The sequence below is a fragment of the Oncorhynchus clarkii genome, chromosome 1, assembly GCF_045791955.1.
Source record: "Oncorhynchus clarkii lewisi isolate Uvic-CL-2024 chromosome 1, UVic_Ocla_1.0, whole genome shotgun sequence".
Lineage (NCBI taxonomy): Eukaryota > Metazoa > Chordata > Actinopteri > Salmoniformes > Salmonidae > Oncorhynchus > Oncorhynchus clarkii.
Window position 1 is genome coordinate 21,312,205 of NC_092147.1, and position 25,965 is coordinate 21,338,169.

Consider the following 25,965-nt stretch of genomic DNA (forward strand, 5'->3'; position numbering starts at 1 on the left):
AAATGTAATATCTGGGAAAATAGGGTAGAAAAGTGCTTATATAAATAGTTTACCCCTTTCCCATTGCTGGCACAGATACCTTTTTATTAAAAAAAAGAATCAATGGTTGATGCATGATTGAAGCAATACCAAGAATATGCATTACATCCCCATCATTTTGCAGGTAGAAAGGTTGACTTGAGTGATACGGGAAAAGTTTTAAAATGGGACCCATTTACCACGAGCCTTCAGACAGTGTTAACACTCACTAGCTACATGCAACTGGAAACCATCTTCTACAGTTATTCATCTTGGGGTTTGTACAGTTTAATGTTGTCAAGGGGGAGAGAACATGGGTGTATTCATTACGCAATCTGTTTAGTTAAGAACCAAAACAGATTAAAATGAGTTTCTATTGGACAAATTCAGGTAGGTCCCTCCCCGTTCCGTTAAGAAATGCTTAATTAAAAAAAAAATGTTTTGCAACAGAATCTGCAGAATGCATACACCCCATGTGTATGGCTCTTAGTATCATCTACCTTAATAATAAATTAAGTTAAAAACTATACCAAAGGTTTTCAAATCTTGCTCATGTTGAAAGGATACAAGAAACATTTACAAAATAATACCTGTGGCAAAATAAACTTTGAATATTTAAAAATCATTCTGAATCCCTACTAACAAGCGTACTGACAAATAGACCAACATTGGTTTCCAATTAACATTTCATGGCAGCTATTGTATTTAGTAGGAAATTTAATTTTTTGATTTTGTGCAGGAGGAAACCCTATCAAAAACAGCTTTTGGTCACACTAAGTGTTCCAATTGGTATATTTCAGTTATTAATCTTCTGTTACTGTATACATTTTTTTTATAAAATATTTTATTCATACAATCATTTTAACTATATCAACATTACTATTTAACTGAGTGGCAAGATGGACAGAACCTCATAAGAACAATAGTATATAAACGAATGCAAAAAAAAAAAAATCTGTATCCTTTACATTTCGCTCTTCATTCAGTTCCAACTTTCTGTACAACTGTCTGTAATAGCCTATTATGAATATTGCTGGTCCTGATCTGTTGAAGTTAGTGCAGCAGCAGCTCTGACTGGGCTTGCATTGCCCTCTACTGGTGATCCAGGCAGAGAGCTGTGAGTTGCAGGAACAGGCTGGCAGGAACCACATATCACACCGGGCCGTTCACAGCTGCCTCTGGTGAGGTCACACTCTGCTGTGTTCTGTAGGGGTGCAGAAAGAGAGGCTACAATGTAACATTCTGGATGACTACACTAGTTATAAGACATGCCAGACTGTGGAAATCCGCAGCACAACCTTTGATTCTAGCTGCCACTTACTTGGCTTTGTCCATTGCTGTTCCTTCTTCTAGAGGACCATTAACAGCATCACTGGAGACTTTAGATTTTTCTGTATCTGAATGTTTTGCACTGCTGAAAGGGAGGAAATTAGAGGAGCTCATGAGCTGCTGGTGGACAATTAGAACAGGTACAACAGCATGTCTGAAAACAGCTCACTAGTGCTAGACCGTTCCAGTGAAGGTATGAGTTCACTGTATGGTCATGGAGCCAGACCTTGGTTTCAAACAGTTGCTGGCAGGCTGGACTGATGCAGACACACCCTTCTCTGGTGTTCTACTCTCCCCCACAGTGTACTTCGCAGATGTGTCCTCTGAGGTAGACTTCTCATCCTCACTGCAGAGGAAAGGAACACATTTACAGAGCTCTTGCCATTTCTAAATATACAGACCCCCCCCGTTAAGACAATGGCCAGAAAAGACGGACGCATGCAGAATGGGACAGAAAGACCACAAAGCGATGGGGTAAAGAAAAAAAGTGTTGAAATGTGGTTGGCGGTTAAAAATGGATGCAAGGATCATAATGTACACTAAATGGAAAGCAGCAGCAAATTCTCTGACCATCCACTTACAGGAGTTTACCTCTTTAAGGGTGAGCTTGCTTTGAGGAGCAGAGCATGGGGTGATTATGACCATTTTAGAAACTCACTGAATGGATCAAACTCATGTCAGCCATCAGTCTTGCTTTTTGTCATTAAACCACCGCGATTACTATGCAAAACTAATACGCACCAGGACATTGTATTTGGGTTCTACAGCCAATGTTACATAATCATTGAAGAGGAAGTTGTAAGGTAAGCTATTTAATTTAACCAGGCAAGTCAATTTAGAACCAATTCATAATAACCTGGCAAAGTTAAGTGTATTCACTAAAAACAACTACCTAGATAGCATTTTGAAGGTCTTTGATTTTTACATGCAATTTAAAAAATGAAGCTAATTTCAAGTAGAGCCGAGTTTTGCATGATAACAGGCCTACTCTACTGCTAGTCTAAGACTCATCTCTCCAGTTTATTCCAGCCACCTCAATGCCATGTGCTACGAACTGAAGCCAATGAGATACCAGCACAGGGAGGGGTGGATCCATAATGAAGACCGCTTTCGCCAATCCACACCACAAAGAGAAAATGGCCAATTCAGAAAGCCTGGGAATGGCTAATCCTGAGTGCCGATGGCCATTTCATGACATCATTGAGGACGAGCAACGACCAAATCATTACATCGGAGATAGACATGCATATGGAGATGGTAAAATAATTAATAATTTAAAAATAAATAAAACTAAAACTCAGTGGCTGACATGAAAACAAGACACAGCAGACTTTTCCCCCCCGATTGGCTGTACATACCGATAAGATTTCAACACTCTGAAGCCACACGCACACCAGAGAGAAAGAGGAAGCTCATGTTGTAAGTGTTGCAGTTAAAGTGAAGGACAGTTTCTCAAATAACAAAAGGACAGCAATGTAGGTTGGGAAGATTTGGTGATACGTAAATGGTACATAGATATTTATACAAGTCAACTGGAGTGTCCCTGAATTGCCTGGCTGGAAATCACCCAGTGTAGGGAGAAAACTTGGCAAGGCACAGAGATCAATTCCACATGCACTGTGAGGTGAATGGCTGTGTTGTAAGGGAAAGATTGGTGACAGGGGGAAAGGGGTATGGTGTGTTATCAGAAGCCGTACCTCTTGAAAACAGCCGTTTCAGTTTTGGCATCTACAGTAAGGCTAACTGTCTCCTTCATGGATCCATTGGTGACCGTCTCAGTGGTGATAGTCTCCTCCGCGTCCGAGCCTCCGGCTTTCCTTCCAGGGGAGCTGGCTGGCTGGGCTGCCTCGTCCCCTGGCCACTGGTCAGAAACTGGGACATCACACAGGGATAGCATCATTACAGTGATCAATGAGTAAGAAGTAAAATGCTTATTCCTGTATGGCACTGTGGCAAAGCTCACCTTCAGGCTGCAGTGGTGCGTTGACACCCAAGGGGTCTCCTGTCCCTATGCAGGTCTCCATCGCTACTGGGGAATTGTTCCTCAAAGGATCTTTGGGGCTGGAAGATCAAAAGTAAAAAAGGTCTTTAATTTGTCCTCCTAAAATAGCCAATTTCAAAAATGCATGGAAAGGCAAGGGAATAAACTGAACACCAGTCACCACCATCCAAAAGTATGTGGACACCTGCTTGTCGAACATCTCTTTCCAAAAATTATGCTCATTAATATGGAGTTGGTCCCCCCTTTGCTGCTATAACAGACTCCACTCTTCTGGAAGGCTTTCCACTAGATGTTGGAACATTGTTGCAGGGACTTGCTTCCATTCAGCCACAAGAGCATTAGCAAGGCCAGGCACTGATTTCATGCTATTAGGCCTGGCTCGCAGTTGGCTTTCCAATTCATCCCAAAGGTGTTTGATGGGGTTGAATTCAGGGCTCTGTGCAGGCCAGTCAAATTCTTCCACACCGATCACGACAAACCATTTCTGTATGGACCTCGCTTTGTGCAGTGGGGCATTATCATGCTGAAGCAGGAAAAGGCCTTCCCTAAACTATTGCCACAAAGTTGGAAGCACAGAATCGTCTAGAATGTCATTGTATGCTGTAGCGTTAGTGAGTGTTGCAACCGGGGACGGACTATTTTTAAGAGCTTCAGCACTCAGTGGTCTCATTCTGTGAGCTTGTGTGGCCTAACACTTTGCAGCTGAGCCTTTGTTGCTCCTAGACGTTTCCACTTCACAATAACAGCACTTACAGTGGACCGGGGTAGCTCAAGCAAGGCAGACATTTGATAAACTGACTCATTGAAAAGGTGGCATCCTATGACAGTGTCATGTTGAAAGTCACTGAGCTCTTCAGTAAGGCCATTCTACTGCCAATGTTTGTATATGGAGATTGCATGACTGTGTGCTTGGTTTTTTACACCTGTCAGCAACGGGTGTGGCTGAAATAGCCAAATCCACTAATTTGAAGGGGTGTCCACATATTTATATATAGCATGTACATGGGAGGATAACAATATGGAAATGTGTGTGGCAATCGTGCCACATAAAGTCTTGGGACCGAGGCTGGTGGAATGAACCCTTACTTGACTGGTGAGAAGTTGCTAGAGAAGTCTGCCCAGCCCGTGGCTGTGTCAGGGGAAGCATTGGGGGAGCTCCAGCCAGCAGATTCTGGTAGGACTGCAGGGGAGGAAGGGGATGCTGTGGCAGTAGTGGTGGCTGGGCCAGGTGCTCTGATCGACGTAGAACTCCCAGTGTCCATGGGTATGTCGTCAAAGTTAGCTGTCCACACAGGCCCTGAAACGACAGGGCAACCGTCACAAAAAAGCCAGCCAAGACAAATCATGCAGCATTTTCTTGAGGAGATCACACCAGACAGACCTACCTAACCACCAACCCAACCGTGTCAGTCCGGGACAATCACTCACCCTCACCCGTGTCCACCTCCATTCTGTCATCAGAGCTGGCGTTGTTAGGCTCAAAGGGATCACGTTTCACATCCTCCTCCTCAGAGTCTGTGCTCTCCTCACTATCTGTACTGCCAGAGCTCCTAATGGTTCAAGTCACAAAATGGACAGAAGTCTTTAAAATAATCAGCAGGTGCCTTGAATAGGCCTCAGAAGGTAAGCCATTAGTCAATTCAGATATTTAATTTACTTATAGCCAAAAGGCGCTGCCGTACCGAGGACATCTCTGAGCTTCAGGTGCGAAAGTGATATCTTTCTCATCCCAGATGTCCTCCTCATCAGAGCCTGCATCTTCAAACTGCTGGATCTTCTCCTTACAGCAGGCCTCAAACAGAGCAATATTTGCCTGGAAGACAACACCAGGGTAAAGCACAAGATGCACAAAAAGACATGCTCTGTTGCTTCCACTTCATTTACTGTACATGGAGAAAAAACAAAGAAAATAAGTATGTGCACCTTTTTCATATTCATACGTAATGGAATTTCAAACATCAGCATTGGCTAATACTATGTACAGCATTATAAAAATGGTGAACTTCAATGTTTTGGGAGTTAGTGTAGCAGTTTTATTTTTACTACATCTTGCCTAGAGCACAGTTGGAAAGGACAACCATTTCTATATAATTGTATAATACGTTACATTAAAATACTTACACTTTCATTTGTATTCAAGGAAAAATTGATGTCTGATATTCTATCAAAGGGAATACTGAAATGTTAAAGAAAAGAGTTTAGTTTAGTTATATTAGTGAGACAATGACTTCACAAAATGGCTTCAGGACTCCTCCCGACAGAGGCCCAGTAACAGACAATGATGGCACACTAACTCACATTAAAAACAGCTTTTGCAGAAACCCCATCAGCCATTCTCCACAGGAACCCAAACACTAGCAGATTCCCCACATAACAACCAGATCCAGACAGAAGTGGCATAGAGGAGGGCAGAAGTGTGCTACTTACTCCAAACTAAACTGAATTTTCCAATTACAAAGTTACTGTCTAGACTCTGGTCCAAGCAAACCACCAGTCTATTGACAGTGACAAGTATTTTGAACTTTACAGTCATGTATCCAATTTAATGGTAGGCCTGTATAATAACAGCTAGTTATATGGAATCATAAAGAAATTTGACTCGTGTGTTGCCGAATTCAAACTGGCATCCAATTTAGATACAGCTTTATTTCGCCACACTAGAGATATCACTATCCAAACAGTGGCATATTATTTTCATATGTAGATGTTAAATTACAAACATGTGACCTAAACCTTGTGCAGAGAAAGAAACTGGTTTGCAGTCCTTTGCTACGTTAAACAGATAATATATTAGAGTTCTAGTCTCCCCAAACCCTCATTAAAAAACCACAACCAATGTAATAGTAGGTTATGAACAAAACATCATGCAGGATCAGTACTCACTCCACGACATCATCCTGATCGGCAAACTCTTCATCATTGAAGCCAAACTGCTCAATAAAATTGGACGTCATTTGTTGCATCTGATAATCAGAAAAGGCCTGGCAAACCCAGGACCAACGATAATGATATAGTCTTGGCACTTACAAAAGTCTTCAAGTTCTACAATTCAAAACAATTGGCTAGTACTGTAGCTATTGGTTAATAGTTAAGATTAAGAGCACATGCATACTTACATGTTTAATGTTAGTTTTTAAATCATATATCAGTACTACTACGAGACAAGTCCAGTATAATAATGTTATCAACAATTACAAACACTATAAATATGCAGATTTTGCAGTGCGTCTACAGTCTTATCCAGTTACAGACTTACCTGTTGTAGAGAGGAATCCTGGTGGAATCCGCTGTCCTTGAAGTCTACCTCATCATCACTGGATGAGTGAATATGGTGTGTGTTCACCTAGGGCACAATGCAAACAACCTTATTACTAAGAGGACAACCATTAGACCTACTTCAAACAGCTTTGGCACTACTGGCACCTCAACTTCCAGTGTAAATACTTTGCAAACATTTTGGCATCGTGTAACAGGTGTCTGGATCAGACTTACTAGGTCTACAGTGTTTCTCTTGTTTGTGTCAGCTAGCTGACCAGAAGTGAAGGCCTCCCATCTCTCTTTGTCATCCTCTGTGAGCTCTGAAACACAAAGCAAAACGAATGTTATTAGTCACAGGCACCGAATACAACAGTAGACCTTAGAGTGAAATGCTTACGAGCCCCTAACTAACAATGCAGCTAAAAAACAACATAAGAAATAAAAGTAACATGTAATTAAAGAGCAGCAGTAAAACAACAATAGCAAGACAACACACAAGGGGGGTACCGGTAGAGAGTCAATGTGTGGGGGCACCGGTTAGTTAAGGTAATATGTACACGTAGGTAGAGTTATTAAAGTGACTATGCATAGATGATAACAGAGTAGCAGCCGTGTAAGAGGGGGAGAGGGGGTGCTCTCGATGGCGCAGCTGTGGAACCTTTTGAGGATCTGAGGACCCATGACAAATCTTTTCAGTCTCCTGAGGGGGAAAACGTTTTGTCATGCCGTCTTCACGGCTGTCTTGGTGTGCTTGGACAATGTTAGTTTGTTGGTGAAGTGGACACCAAGGAACTTGGAAGCTCTCAACCTGCTTCCACTGCAGCAGAGTCGATGAGAATGGGGGCGTGCTCGGTCCTCTTTTTCCTGTAGTCCACAATAATCTCCTTTATCTTAATCACGTTGAGGGAGAGGTTGTTGTCCTGGCACCACACAGCCAGGTTAGGACCTCCTCCCTATAGGCAGTCTTGACATTTTTCAGGCCTACCACTGTTGTGTCATCTGCATACTTAATGATGGTGTTGGAGTTGTGCAGTCATGAGTGAACGGGAAGTACAGGAGGGAACTGAGCACGCACCCAAGAGGCCCGTGTTGAGGATGTGTTGTTACCTACCCTTACCACCTGGGGGTGGCCCGTCAGGAAGACCAGGACCTAGTTGTAGAGGGAGGTGTTTAGTCCCAGGGTCCTTAGCTTATTGATGAGCTTTGAGGGCACTGTGGTGTTGAACACTGATCTGTAGTCAATGAATAGCATTCTCACATAAGTGTTCCTTTTGTCCAGGTGTGAAAGTGCAGTGTGGAGTGCAATAGCGACAGCATCATCTGTGGATCTGTTGGGGTGATATGCAAATTGGAGTGGGTCTAGGGTTTCTGGGATAATGGTGTTGACGGGAGCCATGACCAGCCTTTCAAAGCACTTCATGGCTAGACGTGAGTGCTACGGGTGGGTAGTCATTTAGGCAGGTTACTTAAGTGTTCTTGGCACAGGCACTATGGTGGTCTGCTTAAAACATGTTGGTATTACAGACTCGGAGAGGGAGAGGTTGAAAATGTCATTAAAGACACTTGCCAGTTGGTCAGCGCATGCTCGCAGAACACGTCCTGGTAATCCGTCTGGCCCTGCTGGCCCTGTTGACCTGTTTAAAGGTCATCACATCGGCTGCGGAGAGCGTGATCACAGTCTCCCGGAACAGCTGATGCTCTCATGCATGTTTTAGTGTTACTTGCCTCGAAGCGAGCATAGAAGTAGTTTAGCACGTCTGGAAGGCTTGTGTCACTGGGCAGCTCTCAGCTGTGCTTTCCTTTGTAGTCTGTATTGGTTTGCAATACCTGCCACATCTGATGAGCGTGAGAGCCGGTGTAGTACAACTCGATCTTTGTCCTGTATTGACGCGTTGCCTGTTTGATGGTTCATCGGAGGGCATAGCAGGATTTCTTAGAAGCTTGTGGGTTAGAGTCCCACTCCTTGAAAGCAGCAGCTCTAGCCTTTAGCTCAGTGCGGACGTTGCCTGTAATCCATGGCTTCTGGTTGGGTATGTACGTACGGTCAATGTGGGGACAGCGTCATCGATGCACTTATTGATGAAGCAAGTGACTGATGGTGTACGCCTTAATGCCAACAGGGGAATCCCGGAACATATTCCAGTCTGTGCTAGCAAAACAGTCCTGTAGCTTAGCATCCGCTTCATCTGACCACTTTTTTATTGATCTAGTCACTGGTACTTCCTGCTTTTTTATTTATTTCAATTGTACCTTTATTTTACTAGGCAAGTCAGTTAAGAACAAATTCTTATTTTCAATGACGGCCTAGGAACAGTGCACTGTTCAGGGGCAGAACGACAGATTTGTACCTTGTCAGCTCGGGGATTCGAACTTGCAACCTTCCGGTTACTAGTCCAACACTCTAACCACTAGGCTACCCTGTAAGCAGGAATCAGGAGGATAGAATTATGGTCAGATTTGCCAAATGGAGGGAGAGCTTTGTATGCGTCTCTGTGTGTAGAGTAAAGGTGGTCCAGAGTTTGTTTTTCCTCTGTTTGCACATTTAACATGCTGATAGAAATTTGGTAAAACTGATTTAAGTTTCCCTGCATTAAAGTCCCCGGCTTCTAGGAGCGCCGCCTCTGGGTGAGCGTTTTCTTGTTTGCTAATGGTGGAATACAGCTCATTCAATGCTGTCTTAGTGCCAGTCTCTGACTGTGGCAGTATGTAAACAGCTACTAAAAATACAGATGAAAACTCTAGGTAGATAGTTTGGTCTAAAGCTCATCATGACATACTCTACCTCAGGCATGCAATAGCTCGAGACTTCCTCAGATATCGTGCACCAGCTGTTATTTACAAAAATACATAGCTGCCACTCCTTGTCTTACCAGACACCATGGTTCTATCCTGCCAGTGCAGCGTATAACCAGCCAGCTGTATGTTGATAGTGTCGTCTTTCAGCCACGTCTCCGTGAAGCATAATATATTACAGTTTTGAATGTCCGGTTGGTAGATTAATCTTTCGCGTAGGTAATTTATTTTATTGTCCAAAGATTGCACATTTGCTAGCATAACCGAAGGCAGTGGGGTTTATTTGATCGCCTACAAATTCTCAGAAGGCAGCCCGTACTCCGGCCACTTTTCCTCCGCCTCCTCTTCACGTAAATCACAGGGATCTGGGCCTGCTTCCGAGAAAGCGGTATATTGTTCGCCTCGGGCTTGTCAGACTCGTTAAAGGAAAAAAAGGATTCTGTCAGTCCGTGGTGAGTAATCGCAGTCCTGATGTCCAGAAGTTATTTTCGGTCATAAGAGACGGTAGCGGAAACATTATGTGCAAAATCCGTGAAAAAATAAGTTGCAAATAAACGAACAAAAAACAATCGATTGGGGGCACGTAAAAACGTCAACCTTCTCCAGCGCCATTATATGAGTCACACATATAAATAACACAAGATTAGTCTATTCCACCTCAATACAGTAATTCATTTTAGGAGCTCCAACTTAATTTCTGATGGGACATGACACCTCAAAGCACACTCACCTGAGATGAGCTGCTGTATCTTCGCACCATTGGGGCCCTTGTCGCTGTTGTGCACTATTGAGTTGGCTATTCTGGTCAAGTGCCCCATGTAGCCCCGTCTACGTCCACCCTCACCCCTGAAACAGGAAAAACACGCGTATTGAAGCCTATATGAACATTATGGTGACATTTCTTACACTACATTGAGCCTTGTTAAGGGTAAAAACCAAACAGCTCATAAGAGAGTTAGAAAAATATACAAAGTCCAGTGGTCTAGTAACAATAGCATTATGGTCTAAATTCATAGTGGAATGAGAAAAAAGACAACAGTACTTACTGCTCCTTCTCATTGGAGCTCCATGCATCAAGAATTCTCTGGATAAACTGGCACTTCTGAAACAGCTAAAACACAGAGCAAAAAGCAGTTAATTGACTTGTCTGACATGAATGCCATCGATATAAAGGGTGATAAAGCCTCACGTGTTTGATGAGGTGGCTTTCTCTGACAGGCTCTTGGTCCTGATCTCTGTTGATTTCGGGGTTTTCACTTTGGGCTGGGGGCATTGCTAGGATCATCGCAGTGCAGATTTCAACTTGTATATGTAGGAAGTTATTCCATATATAGTTGAAGTACATGTCCTGAGAATAAATGGAGAGAGAAAGACAGCCATTAATTACACATCCCAACACAAGTTGTTAAAATGCTCATCATTCCTGTTGACCTTGGTTATGAGATGGGGTAGTAAGGGAACCAGTGTCAAAAGAAAGTGAAAATCCTGTGCACAGCATTAAGTCTAGATCATGGTGCTGGTTTTGGTAGGAAAAACTAGTACGCCAAAACAAGTAAAAAACACAAAAAGACAGGCAACTGACAAGTATGACTCCAAGAGTGTTGAGGTTGATCAGCTCCATGTTGATAATATGAGTGTTGGTCTGCAGGAGGCTGGCCACAAGACGGACCACACTCAACCGGGTGTTGCCCACTGGGGGGTCCAGCATGCCCCATGTGGTTTTCATGATATTCTTCTGCAAATGTGGGGATGAAAGGAACAATCAGGGTCTTGTTCAGTCTATATTCATTTAACTTGGTAATGCAAATAAAACCACCATTGGAGTGCACATGTAGAGTAAATTAGAAGAAGGACCACCCACTGAAGATAAATGACTAAAAGTTAAAAAGTTTGAGATAGCAGGATCACAAAAAACAAAAGTTTATTGAAAATATTGTGGTAGTTATATTTCACTCAAGTGGATAGCAAGGAGGACAACCTACTCTAATGAGCTTACTAATCTAAGAAATGTGTGCACTTTTTACTGTGTGTGTGTGTGTAACACTATAGGTATGTAAAGTATTACCTTTGGGGGTTCCAGCAGCAGTTGATGGAAGTCTTTGAGCCTGGGCCTGACAGCCTCCAGAATGCTCTGATTGACTGAGAAGGATGGGTGGCTCATACCAGGGGGACAGATCTCCAAATGGCCTTCGAACCTGTACATGACAAAAAGTATTTAGTATTTTATTAGGATCCCCAAAGCCACAGCTACTCTTCCTGGGGTCCACATAAAACACATTAATAGACAAGTGCATCACAAGGTCAGAACTATGTGCATTTAAAAAATACAATTTCATACATTTATTCCATCATAATAATAATAATAATAATAATAATAATAATAATAATGGGATTCATAGACACTACTGAATGCAAGTGTAACACACAAAAACGGAAATGCAATAAGGAGGTGCGTTGTCAAACCGGCAGACACTTCTCGTTAGATTCCCGACATGAATAAAGCCACCTTGTTTCTATAGTAACTGGGTCTCCAGGGGTATTATAGACTTTACAGTTATCACCCGCAATGTGTTTGAGGTAACATGTAATCTCTTAAACTTGCAAGCCTTTTGTTACAGTTACCACCCGCTATGGGTATCATTAGGTAAAATGCAACATTCATTAACATGCAGAAATAACCAGGACTTGAACAAAAGAGCAGCATATCAGACAAGTCTAACAACTCATCACTAATAGTATCTTAAAACACTATACCACACAACCAAACCAACATCAAACCCAAAACAGGACATTGTGAACTTACGCTGGTCTTCGTGTCTCAAAGAGTGTCAGGAGAATCTGAATTACACTGACTATGGCAGAGTCATTTTTCTCTTTGTCAAAGATGTTGGATAGCAACTGCTCCACAGTCTCTTGTCTGAGAAATGGGAGGGGGATAAAATATCATGCTTTTGCCAGGACAATAAAGTCATACTTTGAATATCATGATAGCAACAAGTTTTCTTCGCTGAAAGAATCAAGCAGAGGTTGTTGATTTACTTTTCAAGTGTGGCCAGTAAGGGATCAGGCTCAGAGCAGCCCTGCACTTGGAACATCTGATCTCTGCTGAGGCGGATTATTTCACACAGAGACTGGGATGCGTTGGAGTGCCTCTGCGTGAGGAGAGAGAGAGACTTGTAAAAACACTGTCTGAAGAAACAGTACTCCACACAAATGGTTAATGAAATGCAACTTACATCCTCATCCTGAGAAGGTTGGACCATATCAACAAGCCTCTGGATCACCTTCTCCTCATTCAGCCACTGTGGATGAATAAGTTACAGGTTGATGATGATTAATCATTAAGAAAATGGACAGAAACTTCAAAACTAAGAAAACTCCAACACTCACATTTAAGACATCTTGTCTGAGCTGCTGTGGTTCAATGCAGGTCAGCATTCTGAGCAGCAAGTCCATGATGGCGGAGGTCCCTATGTGTTTAATCATTAAGTCCACAAAGTCTTCCCTCTTCCGCAGAAACTCCACAATCTACAAGAGATAGTTTGTTTAGAAGACACTCTTCTTCTCAAGCTTTAACAAGACACTGCAGCATGTCAAACTCTTCAAAATCACACTGATTATGACTAGCGGTCTGTACTGATCTCACCTGTTCTGGTTTCCTGCCGATGAGGATGCTAAGGACCTTGCTGAAGAAGCTGGCCAGTAAAGGGTTGAGTGGAGAGTCCCTTTGCAAAAATCCATAAAGTTTCATCAGCAAACTTTCATCTTCTCCCAGTCTGTCATTGATCTGTCCAACGTCCGAGGTAAGGAGTTCACACGATATGTTGGGGTACCTGCAAATAGCGCAAATACATCATTTGGTGATTTACCGAATACAGCTGGCCAACCACACAAAACACAAAGTAGCAAGTCATGCTTGCCCCCTTGGGGTTGTAAGGGTATTCCCTTATGACGTAAACACATGAACGCAAGGGAAGCTGAAAGAAATTCAGAATCATTCTCAAAACCGTGTGTGTGAATCTCACTCACTTGTACTTGATCTTCTCCTCTACATCATCACTTGGCTCCTGTGTGATGTAGGTGACCAGGTCCACCATGCACTGAGGCCGCACCAGGAAGTCCACCAGCTTGTGGTTCTGGGCCTTGCACTCCTGCAGAACATCCTCCTCGTCCATCACCTCAGTCAGAGTCACATCCTCCTTCTCCAGGAGGGTGTCAATGTGAGACGTTGTGTGTAGATCAAACTTCCAAAACATGATGCTTCTGCAAGGAAGTAAAATGGTCATAAGGCAAATGGGAAAACACTCAGTGACTAAAAGTACACGGCGCAGGTTGAGAGGAGGTAGTCAAATGGAAAGTAGGTGGTCAAACTGATAGCTTCACAAACGTACCTGACTGGGGTAGAGTCCGTCCAGAGGTTAAAAATAAAATAATGCTTGTGCCCTTTGGGAGTTCTGGCCCATTACAGGCTTCACAGACAGCAGTGACGAGAGACCTTTGGACACAGGACACATGCAGCAGAACGACCACCTCGGCCTCAACAGATCAACGCACACCTGAAAGAAAGAACTGAATTTAGCCATCAGAGCATATTACTCCCTGCACTGGAAACAACTTTTGGTATTTACTATGTGAGATTTATTATGTTAAATATTAAGTGCTACTGAAACAAGTAGCAATTTAAGATATGTAATTAACTGAATTAACATTCATTTCTAAAATAAGTAATATGATAAACTGCTGAAAACAAATATTTAGCCTAGGTCATAAGACAAACAAAGCCCTAGGAAAGTATTTGGGCCGGTAAACCATGTTTTTTCCATCATCGTAGGAAAAGACTGCACTTCCTTGTCATCATCCCAACAACTTTGCCCAAAACAGAAGGTGTATGCACTTTTTGTTTAAACTTAAAAGCATTAAGAGAAGCTCTACTCAGCAAATCTCTCCTCATGCAAACATACTGGCAACGTCATTGCTTGCACAGAACTTGGTCAAATCACTGTCACATTTTAAAGGAAAATAACACTCAAAAACACCCATTGGTACCCCCACCCCCCAATTAGTTGATAGTTCAAAAATGTTTTGCATGCGATTATCAACAGTCAAATTATAGGATTTTTAAGAAGCAAAGTGTCACATCATCATCATGATGCATTTTGTATCATCAGTCCAATATCTTATCTTGACATGCAAAAACCTTTGACTGTTAACAGCGGACTACTGAATACTACACCAAACGGTAGTTTGAGCGGAAACAAAGCAAACTCTCCTCCACTGTTTCGGTAAAGGACAGAGGGATGGGGCATGAAAAATGTAACAGTCAAATTCAGAGAGCTTTGGATGTATGGACTGACCATTATGATACCAAAATCATAGTTTTAACCATGTTGAGGCTATATAGTGTTTGTTTACTTTGATTACAAACATGGGAGTTAAAAAAAGCTTATATATGTTGGGTTCTGATGGGGTACAACAGTTGAATTAATCCCATGAAGCATTTAAGTTACATTCTTCAAGAATAAATGGGTACAAAAAACAAATTTAGAAGTAAAAAACTGATATAGCAACTGCTTATTTCCCCTTTAAGAGGCAACATAACACTGTGTCAAGAACTCGCTGTAGGAACCATGCAGTGAAATATGTTCAATGCACACAATAGGCATATGACTCAAAATAAACAGATTTTCCGCTGTGTACACCTGGCCCTCAGTACAAAAAAAACCGAAGTATTTTCTTGTGGGGAAGCCTGTGAGAAATAGGGTTAAAGGTTACATAGCAGCTATCTTGGCTTATGCTAAACCAGCACCTCAGATTCATCAATGGCTGAGAGGAAAAAGTTTATTCATAGACTAAGCGGGGGCTGGGGGAGAATTGACATTGGCCCCTGTCCAGGCACATGCATGCTTTGATGAAAGTGTGCAACTCAAATCATTGCTCTATGAAATACAAAACAATGTGATTTTCAAAACACCAGTACACAGAGGTCAAAATGAATGACATGGATAACATTGGTTGTCTGGCATTAATTCTGTCTACCATAGCCAGCCAAATAATGAGTGTAAAACAATGATTTTATGATCAACCAGGAACACAACCGAAGACTGAACAAAGTCCCGTGCCACAAACAGCAATAGGCACTGTCAGCCATTAGTTTCCATCTATTCTAAATAGTGATGCAACGATGACATTTTTGGCCGATACCAATATCCAATATTTTCCATGCAAAAAAAACCCTGATACCGATATTTAAAATTTTTGCAGTCTTTTAAGCATGAGTTACATAATGAACACACACGGACACAGCAGTCTAAGGCTCTGCATCTTAGTGCAAGAGGCGTCACTACAGTCCCTGGTTCGAATCCAGGCTATATCACATCCGACCGGGATTGGGAGTTCCATAGGGTGACGCACAATTGGCTCAGCGTCGTCCGGGTTTGGCCGTCATTGTAAATAAGAGTTTGTTCTTAACTGACTTGCCTAGTTAAATAAAAGGTTACACACACACACCAAAAAGTTGGCATTTACATATGTCCCCATAACCAGTAAAACAATCAAAACCGATTTCTTTCACTTACTTGCTGTGCCGTTTCATTGTTCAGTCGTTTAATTTTGAACCAGGATTTATAATGGATGCCGTTTGAGTCTTTGCATGTCAAAAAATATGTCAAATAACACTATTTGAAATGTCAAATAAGCTTGTTGACCAATCAGGACCTGAAAATGACTGCACATTATAATTTAACGTGTTCAGAAATGTACGCAGTTATTACACATCGATTAGACTATCACTCGTATTTCATATGTCATCGATACGTACACTATGATGCTGGTAAAGTTGTCTCGCGCACCTACAGTGCTGGTCTTTAAAAAATGCTAGCTAGCTCACGGATGCAAACAGTGTTCTTCCCCCAAAACATACAGTTGAAGTCAGAAGTTTACATACACTTACATTGTAGTCATTAAAACTGGGTTTTTAACCACTCCACAAATTTCTTGTTAACAAACTATAGTTTTGGCAAGTCGGGTAGGACATCTACTTTGTGCATGACAAGTCATTTTTCCAACAATTGTTTACAGAGAGATTATTTCACTATCACAATTCCAGTGGAAGTTTATATACACTAAGTTGACTGTGCCTTTAAACAGCTTGGAAAATTCCAGAAAATTGTGTCATGGCTTTAGAAGTTTGATAGGCTAATTGACATAATTTGAGTCAATTGGAGGTGTACCTGTGGATGTATTTCAAGGCCTATCTTCAAACTCAGTGCCTCTTTTCCTGACATCACAGGAAAATCAAAAGAAATCAGCTAAGACCTCAGAAGAAAATTGTAGACCTCCACAAGGCTGGTTCATCCTTGGGAGCAATTTCCAAATGCCTGAAGGTACCACCACGTTCATCTGTACAAACAATAATATGCAAGTATAAACACTATGGGACCACGCAGCCGGCATACTGCTCAGGAAGGAGACACGTTCTGTCTCCTAGAGATGAACGTGCTTTGGTGCGAAAAGTGCAAATCAATCCCAGAACAGCAGCAAAGGATGTTGTGAAGACGATGGAGGAAACGGGTACAAAAGTTTCCACAGTAAAACGAGTCCTATATCGACAGAACCTGAAATACCATTCAGAAAGGAAGAAACCACTGTTCCAAAACCGCCATAAAAAAGACAGACTGCGGTTTGCAAATGCACATGGGGACAAAGATTGTACTTTTTGGAGAAATGTCCTCTGGTCTGATGAAAAAAAATAGAACTGCTTGGCCATAATGACCATAGTTATGTTTGGAGGGAAAAGGGTGAGGCTTGCAAGCCAAAGAACACCATCCCAACCGTGAAGCACAGGGGTGGCAGCATCATGTTTTGGGGGTTCTTTGCTGCAGGAGGGACTGGTGCACTTCACAAAATAGACGGCATCATGAGGTAGGAAAATGTGGATATATTGAAGAAACATCAAGACATCAGTCAAGAAGTTAAAGCTTGTTCGCAAACGGGTCTTCCAAATGGACAATGACCCCAAGCATACTTCCAAAATTGTGGCAAAATGGCTTAAGGACAACAAAGTCAAGGTATTGGAGTAGCCATCACAAAGCCCTGACTTAAATCCCATAGAAAATTTGTGGGCAGAACTGAAAAAGCGTGTGAGAGCAAGGAGGCCTACAAACCTGACTCCGTTACACCAGCTCTGTCAGGAGTAATGGGCCAAAATTCACCCAATTTATTGTGGGAAGCTTGTGGAAGGCTACCCGAAACATTTTACCCAAGTTAAACAATCGAAAGGCAACGCTACCAAATACTAATTGAATGTATGTAGACTTCTGGTCCACTGGGAATGTGATGAAAGAAATAAAAGCTGAAATAATAATCTCTACTATTATTCTGACATTTCATTCTTAAAATAAAGTGGTGATCCTAACTGACCTAAGACAGGGAATTTTTACTGGGATTAAATGTCAGGAATTGTGAAAACTGAGTTTAAAATGTATTTAAATGATAAGGTGCATGTAAACTTTGACTTCAACCGTAGCAAAACGTCAATCTGTTTCAGTATATAGGTTTCATCATCTAAAATAACTATAATTTTTAAGACAGTTCTTATATGATTAATGGTGGTTGGACCCATCTATGTGAAGCTAGCCACAATAAGGATTAGCCACAATAGTGGACTACGCCGTTAGCCCTCAAAATAAGCTAAAGCTTATTTAACCCGTCAAATTGTGTAATTTGACGGGTATCTTTTTTGACACGCAAAGTCCCAAAATGGCGTTCCATAGTATGTCGTGAAGCTAATAGCAGTGACGCTATTACTGTGCAATTTCGGTAGGGCAATATCTGAAAAATAGAGCACTTGGTAGTGTGTACCGGTGCTCGACCAGTCACGAAAGCCAACATCACCCACGACAGAGAACGGTTAATCGTCAAGGGCAATGAATTCCATGCTCTTGATGGATTTCGCCTTTGAGTTGTCTCGCTGAATATGTCGTACTCTTTCAAATGACTGCTCTACTTGTTGACTGCTCGAACCACACAGCAGACATTGTGGGCAATGTTAGGAATGCTGGGTTGCACGTGTAGCGCAAAATTTTACGTGGTGTCATTACGTCATATACAGTGGGGAGAACAAGTATTTGATAAACTGCCGATTTTGCAGGTATTCCTACTTACAAAGCATGTAAAGGTCTGTAATTTTTTTAAATCATAGGTACACTTCAACTGTGAGAGACGGAATCTAAAACAAAAATCCAGAAAATCACGTATGATTTTTAAGTAATTAATTTGCATTTTATTGCATGACATAAGAATTTGATACATCAGAGAAGCAGAACTTAATATTTGGTACAGAAACCTTTGTTTGCAATTACAGAGATCATACATTCCCTGTACACTCCTCCATACAGACCTTCTCCAGATCCTTCAGGTTTCGGGGCTGTCGCTGGGCAATACGGACTTTCAGCTCTCTCCAAAGATTTTCTATTGGGTTCAGGTCTGGAGACTGGCTAGGCCACTCCAGGACCTTGAGATGCTTCTTACGGAGCCACTCCTTAGTTGCCCTGGTTGTGCGTTTCGGGTCGTTGTCATGCTGGAAGACCCAACCACGACCCATCTTCAATGCTCTTACTGAGGGAAGGAGGTTGTTGGCCAAGATCTCGCAATACATGGCACCATACATCCTCCCCTCAATTACGGTGCAGTCGTCCTGTCCCCTTTGCAGAAAAGCATCCCCAAAGAATGATGTTTCCACCTCCATGCTTCACGGTTGGGATGGTGTTCTTGGGGTTGTACTAATCCTTCTTCTTCCTCCAAACACGGCGAGTGGAGTTTAGACCATAAAGCTCTATTTTTGTCTCATCAGACCACATGACCTTCTCCCATTCCTCCTCTGGATCATCCAGATGGTCATTGGCAAACTTCAGACGGGCCGGGACATGCGCTGGCTTGAGCAGGGGGACCTTGCGTGCGCTGCAGGATTTTAATCCATGGCGGCATAGTGTTACTAATGGTTTTCTTTGAGACTGTGGTCCCAGCTCTCTTCAGGTCATTGACCAGGTCCTGCCGTATAGTTCTGGGCTGATCCCTCACCTTCCTCGTGATCATTGATGCCCCATGAGGTGAGATCTTGCATGGAGCCCCAGACCGAGAGAGATTGACTGTCATCTTGAACTTCTTCCATTTTCTAATAATTACACAAACAGTTGTTGCCTTCTCACCAAGCTGCTTGCCTATTGTCCTTTAGCCCATCCCAGCCTTGTGCAGGTCTACAATTTTACCCCTGATGTCCTTACACAGCTCTCTGGTCTTGGCCATTGTGGAGAGGTTGGAGTCTGTGGACAGGTGTCTTTTATACGTTACCTGTAGTTCAAACAGGTGCAGTTAATACAGGTAATGAGGAGAACAGGAGGGATTCTTAAAGGAAAACTAACAGGTCTGCGAGAGCCAGAATTCTTACTGGTTGGTTGGTGATCAAATACTTATGTCATGCAATAAAATGCAAATTAATTACTTAAAAATCATACAATGTGATTTTCTGGATGTTTGTTTTAGATTCCGTCTCTCACAGTTGAAGTGTACCTATGATAAAAAATTACAGACCTCTACATGCTTTGTAAGTAGTAAAACCTGCAAAATCGGCAGTGTATCAAATACTTGTTCTCCCCACTATAGGTATGCACATCAGCTTTGACATCGGTGTTAAACTAGACACCGGCCCAATACCAATGTTGGCATTTTTAGCTAATGTCGACCGATTCCAAAAAATAGTTCACCGATATATTGTGCATCCTTAATTCTAACCATTGCCAGAGGGGTATATTACAAAGAAGGATAAATGAGTTAGCTGGCTAAGTTTCCTAAATATTCTGAAATAACTTTCTAAATTTTAGAAAAATAAACTTAAAATAGGCATGGTGCAATTGCCTCAACCAAAAACAGACATCTACATTGAACAAAAATATAAAATATGTGAAGTGTTGGTTCCATGTTCCATGAGCTGAAATAACAGATTCCAGAAACGTTCCATACACACAAAATTCTTACATTTTACATCCCTGTTAGTGAGCATTTCTACTTTGCCAAGATAATCCATCCACCTGACAGGTGTGGCATAGCAAGAAGCTGACTAAACAGCATGATCATTACGCATGTGCACATTGTGCTGGGGACAATAAAATGTGCAGTTTTGTCACAACACAATGCCACAGATGTCTCATGTTTTGAGGGAGCGTGGAATTGGCACGCTGACTGCAGGAACTGTTGCCAGAGAACTTAATGTAACTTTCTCTACCATAAGCCTCCTCCAACGTCATTTTGGAGAATTCGGCAATACATCCAACCGGCCTTCCAACCGCAGACCCATGTATGGCGTTGTGTGGGCGAGCGGAGTGCCCCATGGTGGCGGTGGTGTTACGATACTGGCAAACATAAGCTACGGACAACGAACACAATTGCATTTTATCGATGGCAATTTCAATACACAACAATAAAGTGACAAGTGACATCCTGAGGCGCATGTTTTCTTTTTTTTTTGTTCGGTATGTGACCAACATATGCAGATCTGTTTTCCTGATCATGGGAAATCCATTGTTTAGGGCCAAATGAATTTATTTAAATTGATTGATTTCCTCATATGAACTGTAACTCTGTAAAATGATTGCATTTCTTTCCACTATTAGCGCCAGATATATATTCTGGACATTTTCTAAAGTTACAATGTAAACCTTTTTTAAATTCCTGTCTAGCACCTTAAAACCTGTTATGGATGATGCGAATTTTCGCAGCTTTTTGTAAAAAAAATTGCGCAACATTTCAAAGTCCTGCTACTCATGCCAGGAATATAGTATATGCATATGATAAGTATGTGTGTATAGAAAACACTCTGAAGTCTCTAAAACTGGTTAAATCGGGTCTGTGGCTATAACAGAACGTGTTTAGGAGTAAAAATCCCTGGTAAAACTGTTTACCAAAAACACAAAAAAAATATTTGTCCGCCATGCAATGTATTGTTTAAGGCGACAGAAAATATATGCGAATCCCCTGTAAAACGCCTACAGCTTCCACACGATGTCGCCATTGCTGTCAATTTCTGACTCATTTATCTTTGGTTACAACACGAATAGACCACTTTCTTGAGGCGCACCACAGTAGGTTGTGAAACTGAAAAAATGGACGATGATTTCCAGACTTGCTGCTATCGAATACAGATCGCCCCGTGATCAATTTGATACATCATTAACGTTTATTAATACCTAAAGTTGGTTTAGAAAAGTCGTTTGAAGTGATTTGTAAAAGTTTATAGGCGACTTTTGTAATTTTAAAAAGTGACGTTGCGTCTTGTAAATGGGCTTTTTGCAGCATCAGACTGGCATTCAGCAAATGACATTTTGGGTATACAATGACGGATTTAATCGGGAAAAAGACCCAATTGTGATGTTTATGGGACATATAGGAGTGCCAACAAAGAAGCTCGTCCAAGGTAATGAATGTTTTATATTTTATTTCTGCGTTTTGGGTAGTGCCGGCTACCGCAAAATCTGTTGTTTACGTGTCGTGCTGGTATTTTGGGGGGGTGCATGCTATCAGATAATAGCTTCTCATGCTTTCGCCGAAAAGTATTTTACAAATCTGACTTGGTGGCTAGATTCACAACGAGTGTAGCTTTAATTCAGTACCTTGCATGTGTATTTTTATGAAAGTTTGAGATTTATCGAGTACTATACTCGAGTACTATAGGTGGCGCTCTGAAATTTCCGCTGAGCTGTCCCTGTGCAGGGACCACCTCCGTAACAAGTTAAAGTTCAACTTATACTGAACAAAAATAGTGTTGCACAGTATTACTTACCTGCCAGTGTTGTGGTTGGCTGTGATATTCATTGTACTATCTAGTTGATAGACCAAAAGTAAAAGGCTGAACTCACACTTGAGCCTTTTACTTTCGGTTTTGGTCCACCAGCTTCAAACAGCTGTAAAACCAGCTGTTTTTGGTAAATTAAAATATATTTCACAGCGATTTAGATGGTACAATGATTCCCTACACTAGTCAGTGCTTATTTTCTCAAACTGAAATTGAGCGAACAGCATAGAATTTTAGCAACCAGGAAATGACAGCGATTCCCACTAGATAAAACAGCTAGTCAAACCAGCTTTAGTATTTTGACAGATGCCATGCCGGCAGGAGAAATCAATAGGTGAATATCACAACACTGGCAGGTAAGTAATGCTGTGAAACACTATAATTCTACTATTATCGGCAGATATATTGTTACAATGCAACCCCCCCCCCCCCAAAAAAAATCCTGTGTAACATAATTGATGAACCAGATTATTTATCAAGTTAGAAGTTAGCTGGCTAACTTATTGATCCTGCTTTGTAGTAGCCCTCTGGTATGGCAAAAGTGTTTGCTCTCCTTGGAAAACAGCAGCTACTGAGAAGGCTTACGAGAGCACTTAATTCTAATTTCCATAATTTAAAGCTACAATGTGTAACTTTGTGGGGGACCACAACAAATTCACATAGAAATGTGAGTTCTAACAGATCTACCACCTCTTATCTTTCATTCCCGTTAAAAGCAAGTCTCATTTTTGCATCTTTTACTTTTGGGTTTTGTACACCAACTTCAAACAGCTGAATATGAAAACTATATTTCACAGGGGTTTAGATGGTACAATGATTCTCTACAAACTTAAACTAGGCAAACTATTAGAATTTTAGCAACCAGGAAATGGCAGAGCGATTTCTGCATGGTGCATATTTAAGGCATAACCCCATCAGTCCCAGTTGAAAAAGACAGGACACTCAAAGAATACTGGATAGCCAATCCCCAGTGGGTGAAAACAAAAACATGCAATATGTCCAATAAACCAGATTGGTGTACAAAGATGGATGGTGTCCATTACTGGGCGTTACAGGAATACCCCATACAAACATCCATCATAGATTTTTCAACTACCTGTCCTTGGAAATACTTCCCCCCCCCCCCCCCCCCCCCAATGAATCGAGAACTAAGGAAGTATCTTTGAAATGTCTGTCTACAATTGCATGTGAAAAATGACCTTTCCAATAATTTCTGTTCTATCCCTGGGGGGGGGGGGGGGGGGGGGGGGCAAAGTATTTGCAATAGTTTTAAATTGTCTTCGTTCCACTGTTCCAACCAGCAAAATAAAAGTTCCGAACCAGTTCGAACCAAAAACAAGTACCGGTTTATATGTTTCTGTTCTTTAAATGTTTTATTTATTTTTAAATCATATTGTTTTTACATTTAGCTATACCCCTACACAGACTCGGTACCCCCTATATATAGCCCAATTGTGTAACCTTTTTCCTCACTAGTTTATTGTATAAATATTTTCTGAAAACGGCATTGTTGGTTATGGGATTGTACGTAAGCATTTCACTATAAGGTTGCAAATACAATTTGATTGAAACTAAATTACTTCACCAATCATGCAGTGCAGATAGAGCAGCTTGCTATGGAGCAGGCAAGCTATAGCTCAGTGAGTTGTTTACATGGATGATGGACAGACAAGTGAGTGTAGGGTGCGAGATGCAACTGAAATTTTGCAAGTGGGGAGAGAGTGAGAGGATGAATGAGGCTGGGCTTGAAGCACTGGGCATCTTGTGATGACACACTGAATAAAGCCCACAGAATTATACCAACGGAGGAGCGGCTTCTACGGAGGAACTTTGAATGTCTTTGAACTTCAGTTGTCTTAATGTTGTACCAGAGCTAGCTATCTAACAAGCTTGTGTGTGCAGAGCGGCACCAGAGATAAAACCACGTCTTACCTTTTTGTGGTTAACGAGGCCAATGTGAAATGTGATCAATATAGTATCCCTAGCTAGCATTCAAAAAGTTACTACATTGTCTAATTAAAAACCTCTTCCCATTATCTGAATAACATCAGCTACCTGCCCCTCCTTCGGGGGGAGTGGCAGGTAGCCTACAAGCCGCAAACACAGCTAAAGACTTTCAATTGGCAGCCAGACACTGGAAGAAGTTAATGATTGACAGGGGGGAGTGCTTTGCGTAAGCATTTTGTTTAATTTGTTTGTGTTCCCATGGTTTTAAAATAACAGTTCTGTTCCAGAACAATATAGGTCACTTTCGTTCCCAGTTCTGTTCCTTGAATATATATGTTTTCCTTTTCCAGGGTCTGTTCCCTGAACCAGTTCCAACACCTGCTCCCCCCCCCACACAGAATCTAGAAGGAATAAACTATTGCTATGAACAGGTTAGTTAAAAAATCTATGGTGGCGGATTGTATGGGGCTTTCCTGTAACGCCCAATGATGGACACATTATCAGGTGTACAACCTGTAGCTACTGTTCCATGTAAACTAAACTAGAACGTGTCATCCAACCTAGGTAATGTGTTTTGCTATAGGCTTACTTTTGTTTGCCAAGTATAATACATTGCCCAGAGCAAAGGGCTACATATACGTTACATTGCTGTTTTCCCTAACAAGTGGGGCTAATATCTGTTCAGTGTTCGTACTGTACACTACTTTTACGAGTCTGCTATCAAGCTAGGTAACTTAACTAATATAGAGATATATCAAGCTGGAACTAGCTAGCTGGTTATGTAACGTTAACTATTGGGATCAGAAACTGAACTAGCTAAATGCAATACTTCGCGTGACTTGGAGAATCTTAAAACAATTCATACAAAACATCAATAGACCGCTAATTGATAGCTAACTAGCCAAGTTGGCTAACTGGATTTTGAGAACAAAACAACAAGTTAGCAAAATACATAAGTGTTTTCCCAGTATCTCCAAACTACTACCTAGTTACCTAGCTAACTACTTCAAAGCATATTTACCCGAAAAGCAAACGCTAACTAGCCAACAAACATTAATGTTACCCACCTAGCCGGATATTGGTTAGCTAGCTAGGTAACATAGATGTCAACAAGGTTGTTATTTTGGAAGACTTGACGCTCCAACTATGGTATCTACTTTAGTTAGCTAAAACATACCAACATCTGTAAAGAGGAAAGAGGTATAAACACTGTTGGATAACATGCAAACTAGCTAGCTAACTCTGGTTAGCAAACGTTAGCATTTTCGGAAGTACCCTAACCAGAGCACAGGCCAAACCAAACGGTGTCGAACACTAAAATACGGCTAACGTTAGCTAACAATATTGTGTATTTCAATCGACCCCAGTCGACTTTCAGTCCCACATAATAACAATAACTTACCTTAACGATTGACTACAAGATACAACAAGTGAAATACATCGGTGTAGCAACGTTACTGGGAGCTAACGAGAAAATGCTAAAGTTAGTGTTGCTCCGGTTAGCGAGTTAGCTGGTCCAGTGCTGTTCGTGTCTCCTCAGAACTGCATGGAATAGCAAGCAAGTACGTACCGATAAACAGCGGTATATGGCGAGTCCCCGGCATGTAGCTTATTGATCCATTAGCCTAAAGTGTTAAAAGCGAGGAACATTCAAATCCTAAGAAAAAAAATTAATGTTTACAAGTGATTCTGACAGGCGCGAAAAGGTAGACCATCAGAGGGCACTTTTCAAGATGGCGGTTCCATCAACTTCAACGACCCCTTCCCCCACCAC

The 25,965-nt window shown here is 41.6% G+C and overlaps 1 protein-coding gene across 12 annotated transcripts; it reads right to left on the reverse strand.

Moving 5' to 3' along the window:
* LOC139384169 (serine/threonine-protein phosphatase 6 regulatory subunit 3-like) lies at nucleotides 1–25,965 on the reverse strand. 12 transcript variants are annotated; one of them, XM_071129093.1, is made up of 25 exons: nucleotides 25,762–25,965; nucleotides 13,792–13,956; nucleotides 13,430–13,663; nucleotides 13,047–13,233; nucleotides 12,791–12,928; nucleotides 12,637–12,702; nucleotides 12,440–12,552; nucleotides 12,204–12,317; nucleotides 11,466–11,595; nucleotides 10,983–11,135; nucleotides 10,590–10,748; nucleotides 10,447–10,511; nucleotides 10,131–10,246; nucleotides 6,842–6,927; nucleotides 6,606–6,692; nucleotides 6,233–6,330; nucleotides 5,471–5,525; nucleotides 5,032–5,162; nucleotides 4,778–4,899; nucleotides 4,436–4,631; nucleotides 3,311–3,408; nucleotides 3,045–3,219; nucleotides 1,574–1,693; nucleotides 1,340–1,432; nucleotides 1–1,222 (listed from the first exon to the last, which is right to left on the reverse strand). In XM_071129093.1, exons 3-25 carry the CDS (start codon nucleotides 13,654–13,656, stop codon nucleotides 1,171–1,173), a joined length of 2,781 nt encoding a protein of 926 aa, XP_070985194.1. In that variant the 5' UTR covers nucleotides 13,657–13,663; nucleotides 13,792–13,956; nucleotides 25,762–25,965; the 3' UTR covers nucleotides 1–1,170. The 12 variants fall into 12 exon arrangements, with proteins under 12 accessions (XP_070985194.1, XP_070985011.1, XP_070985434.1 ...); XM_071128910.1 differs by having other exon boundaries at nucleotides 4,436–4,646; nucleotides 25,762–25,963; XM_071129333.1 differs by having other exon boundaries at nucleotides 4,436–4,646; nucleotides 6,233–6,279; nucleotides 25,762–25,959.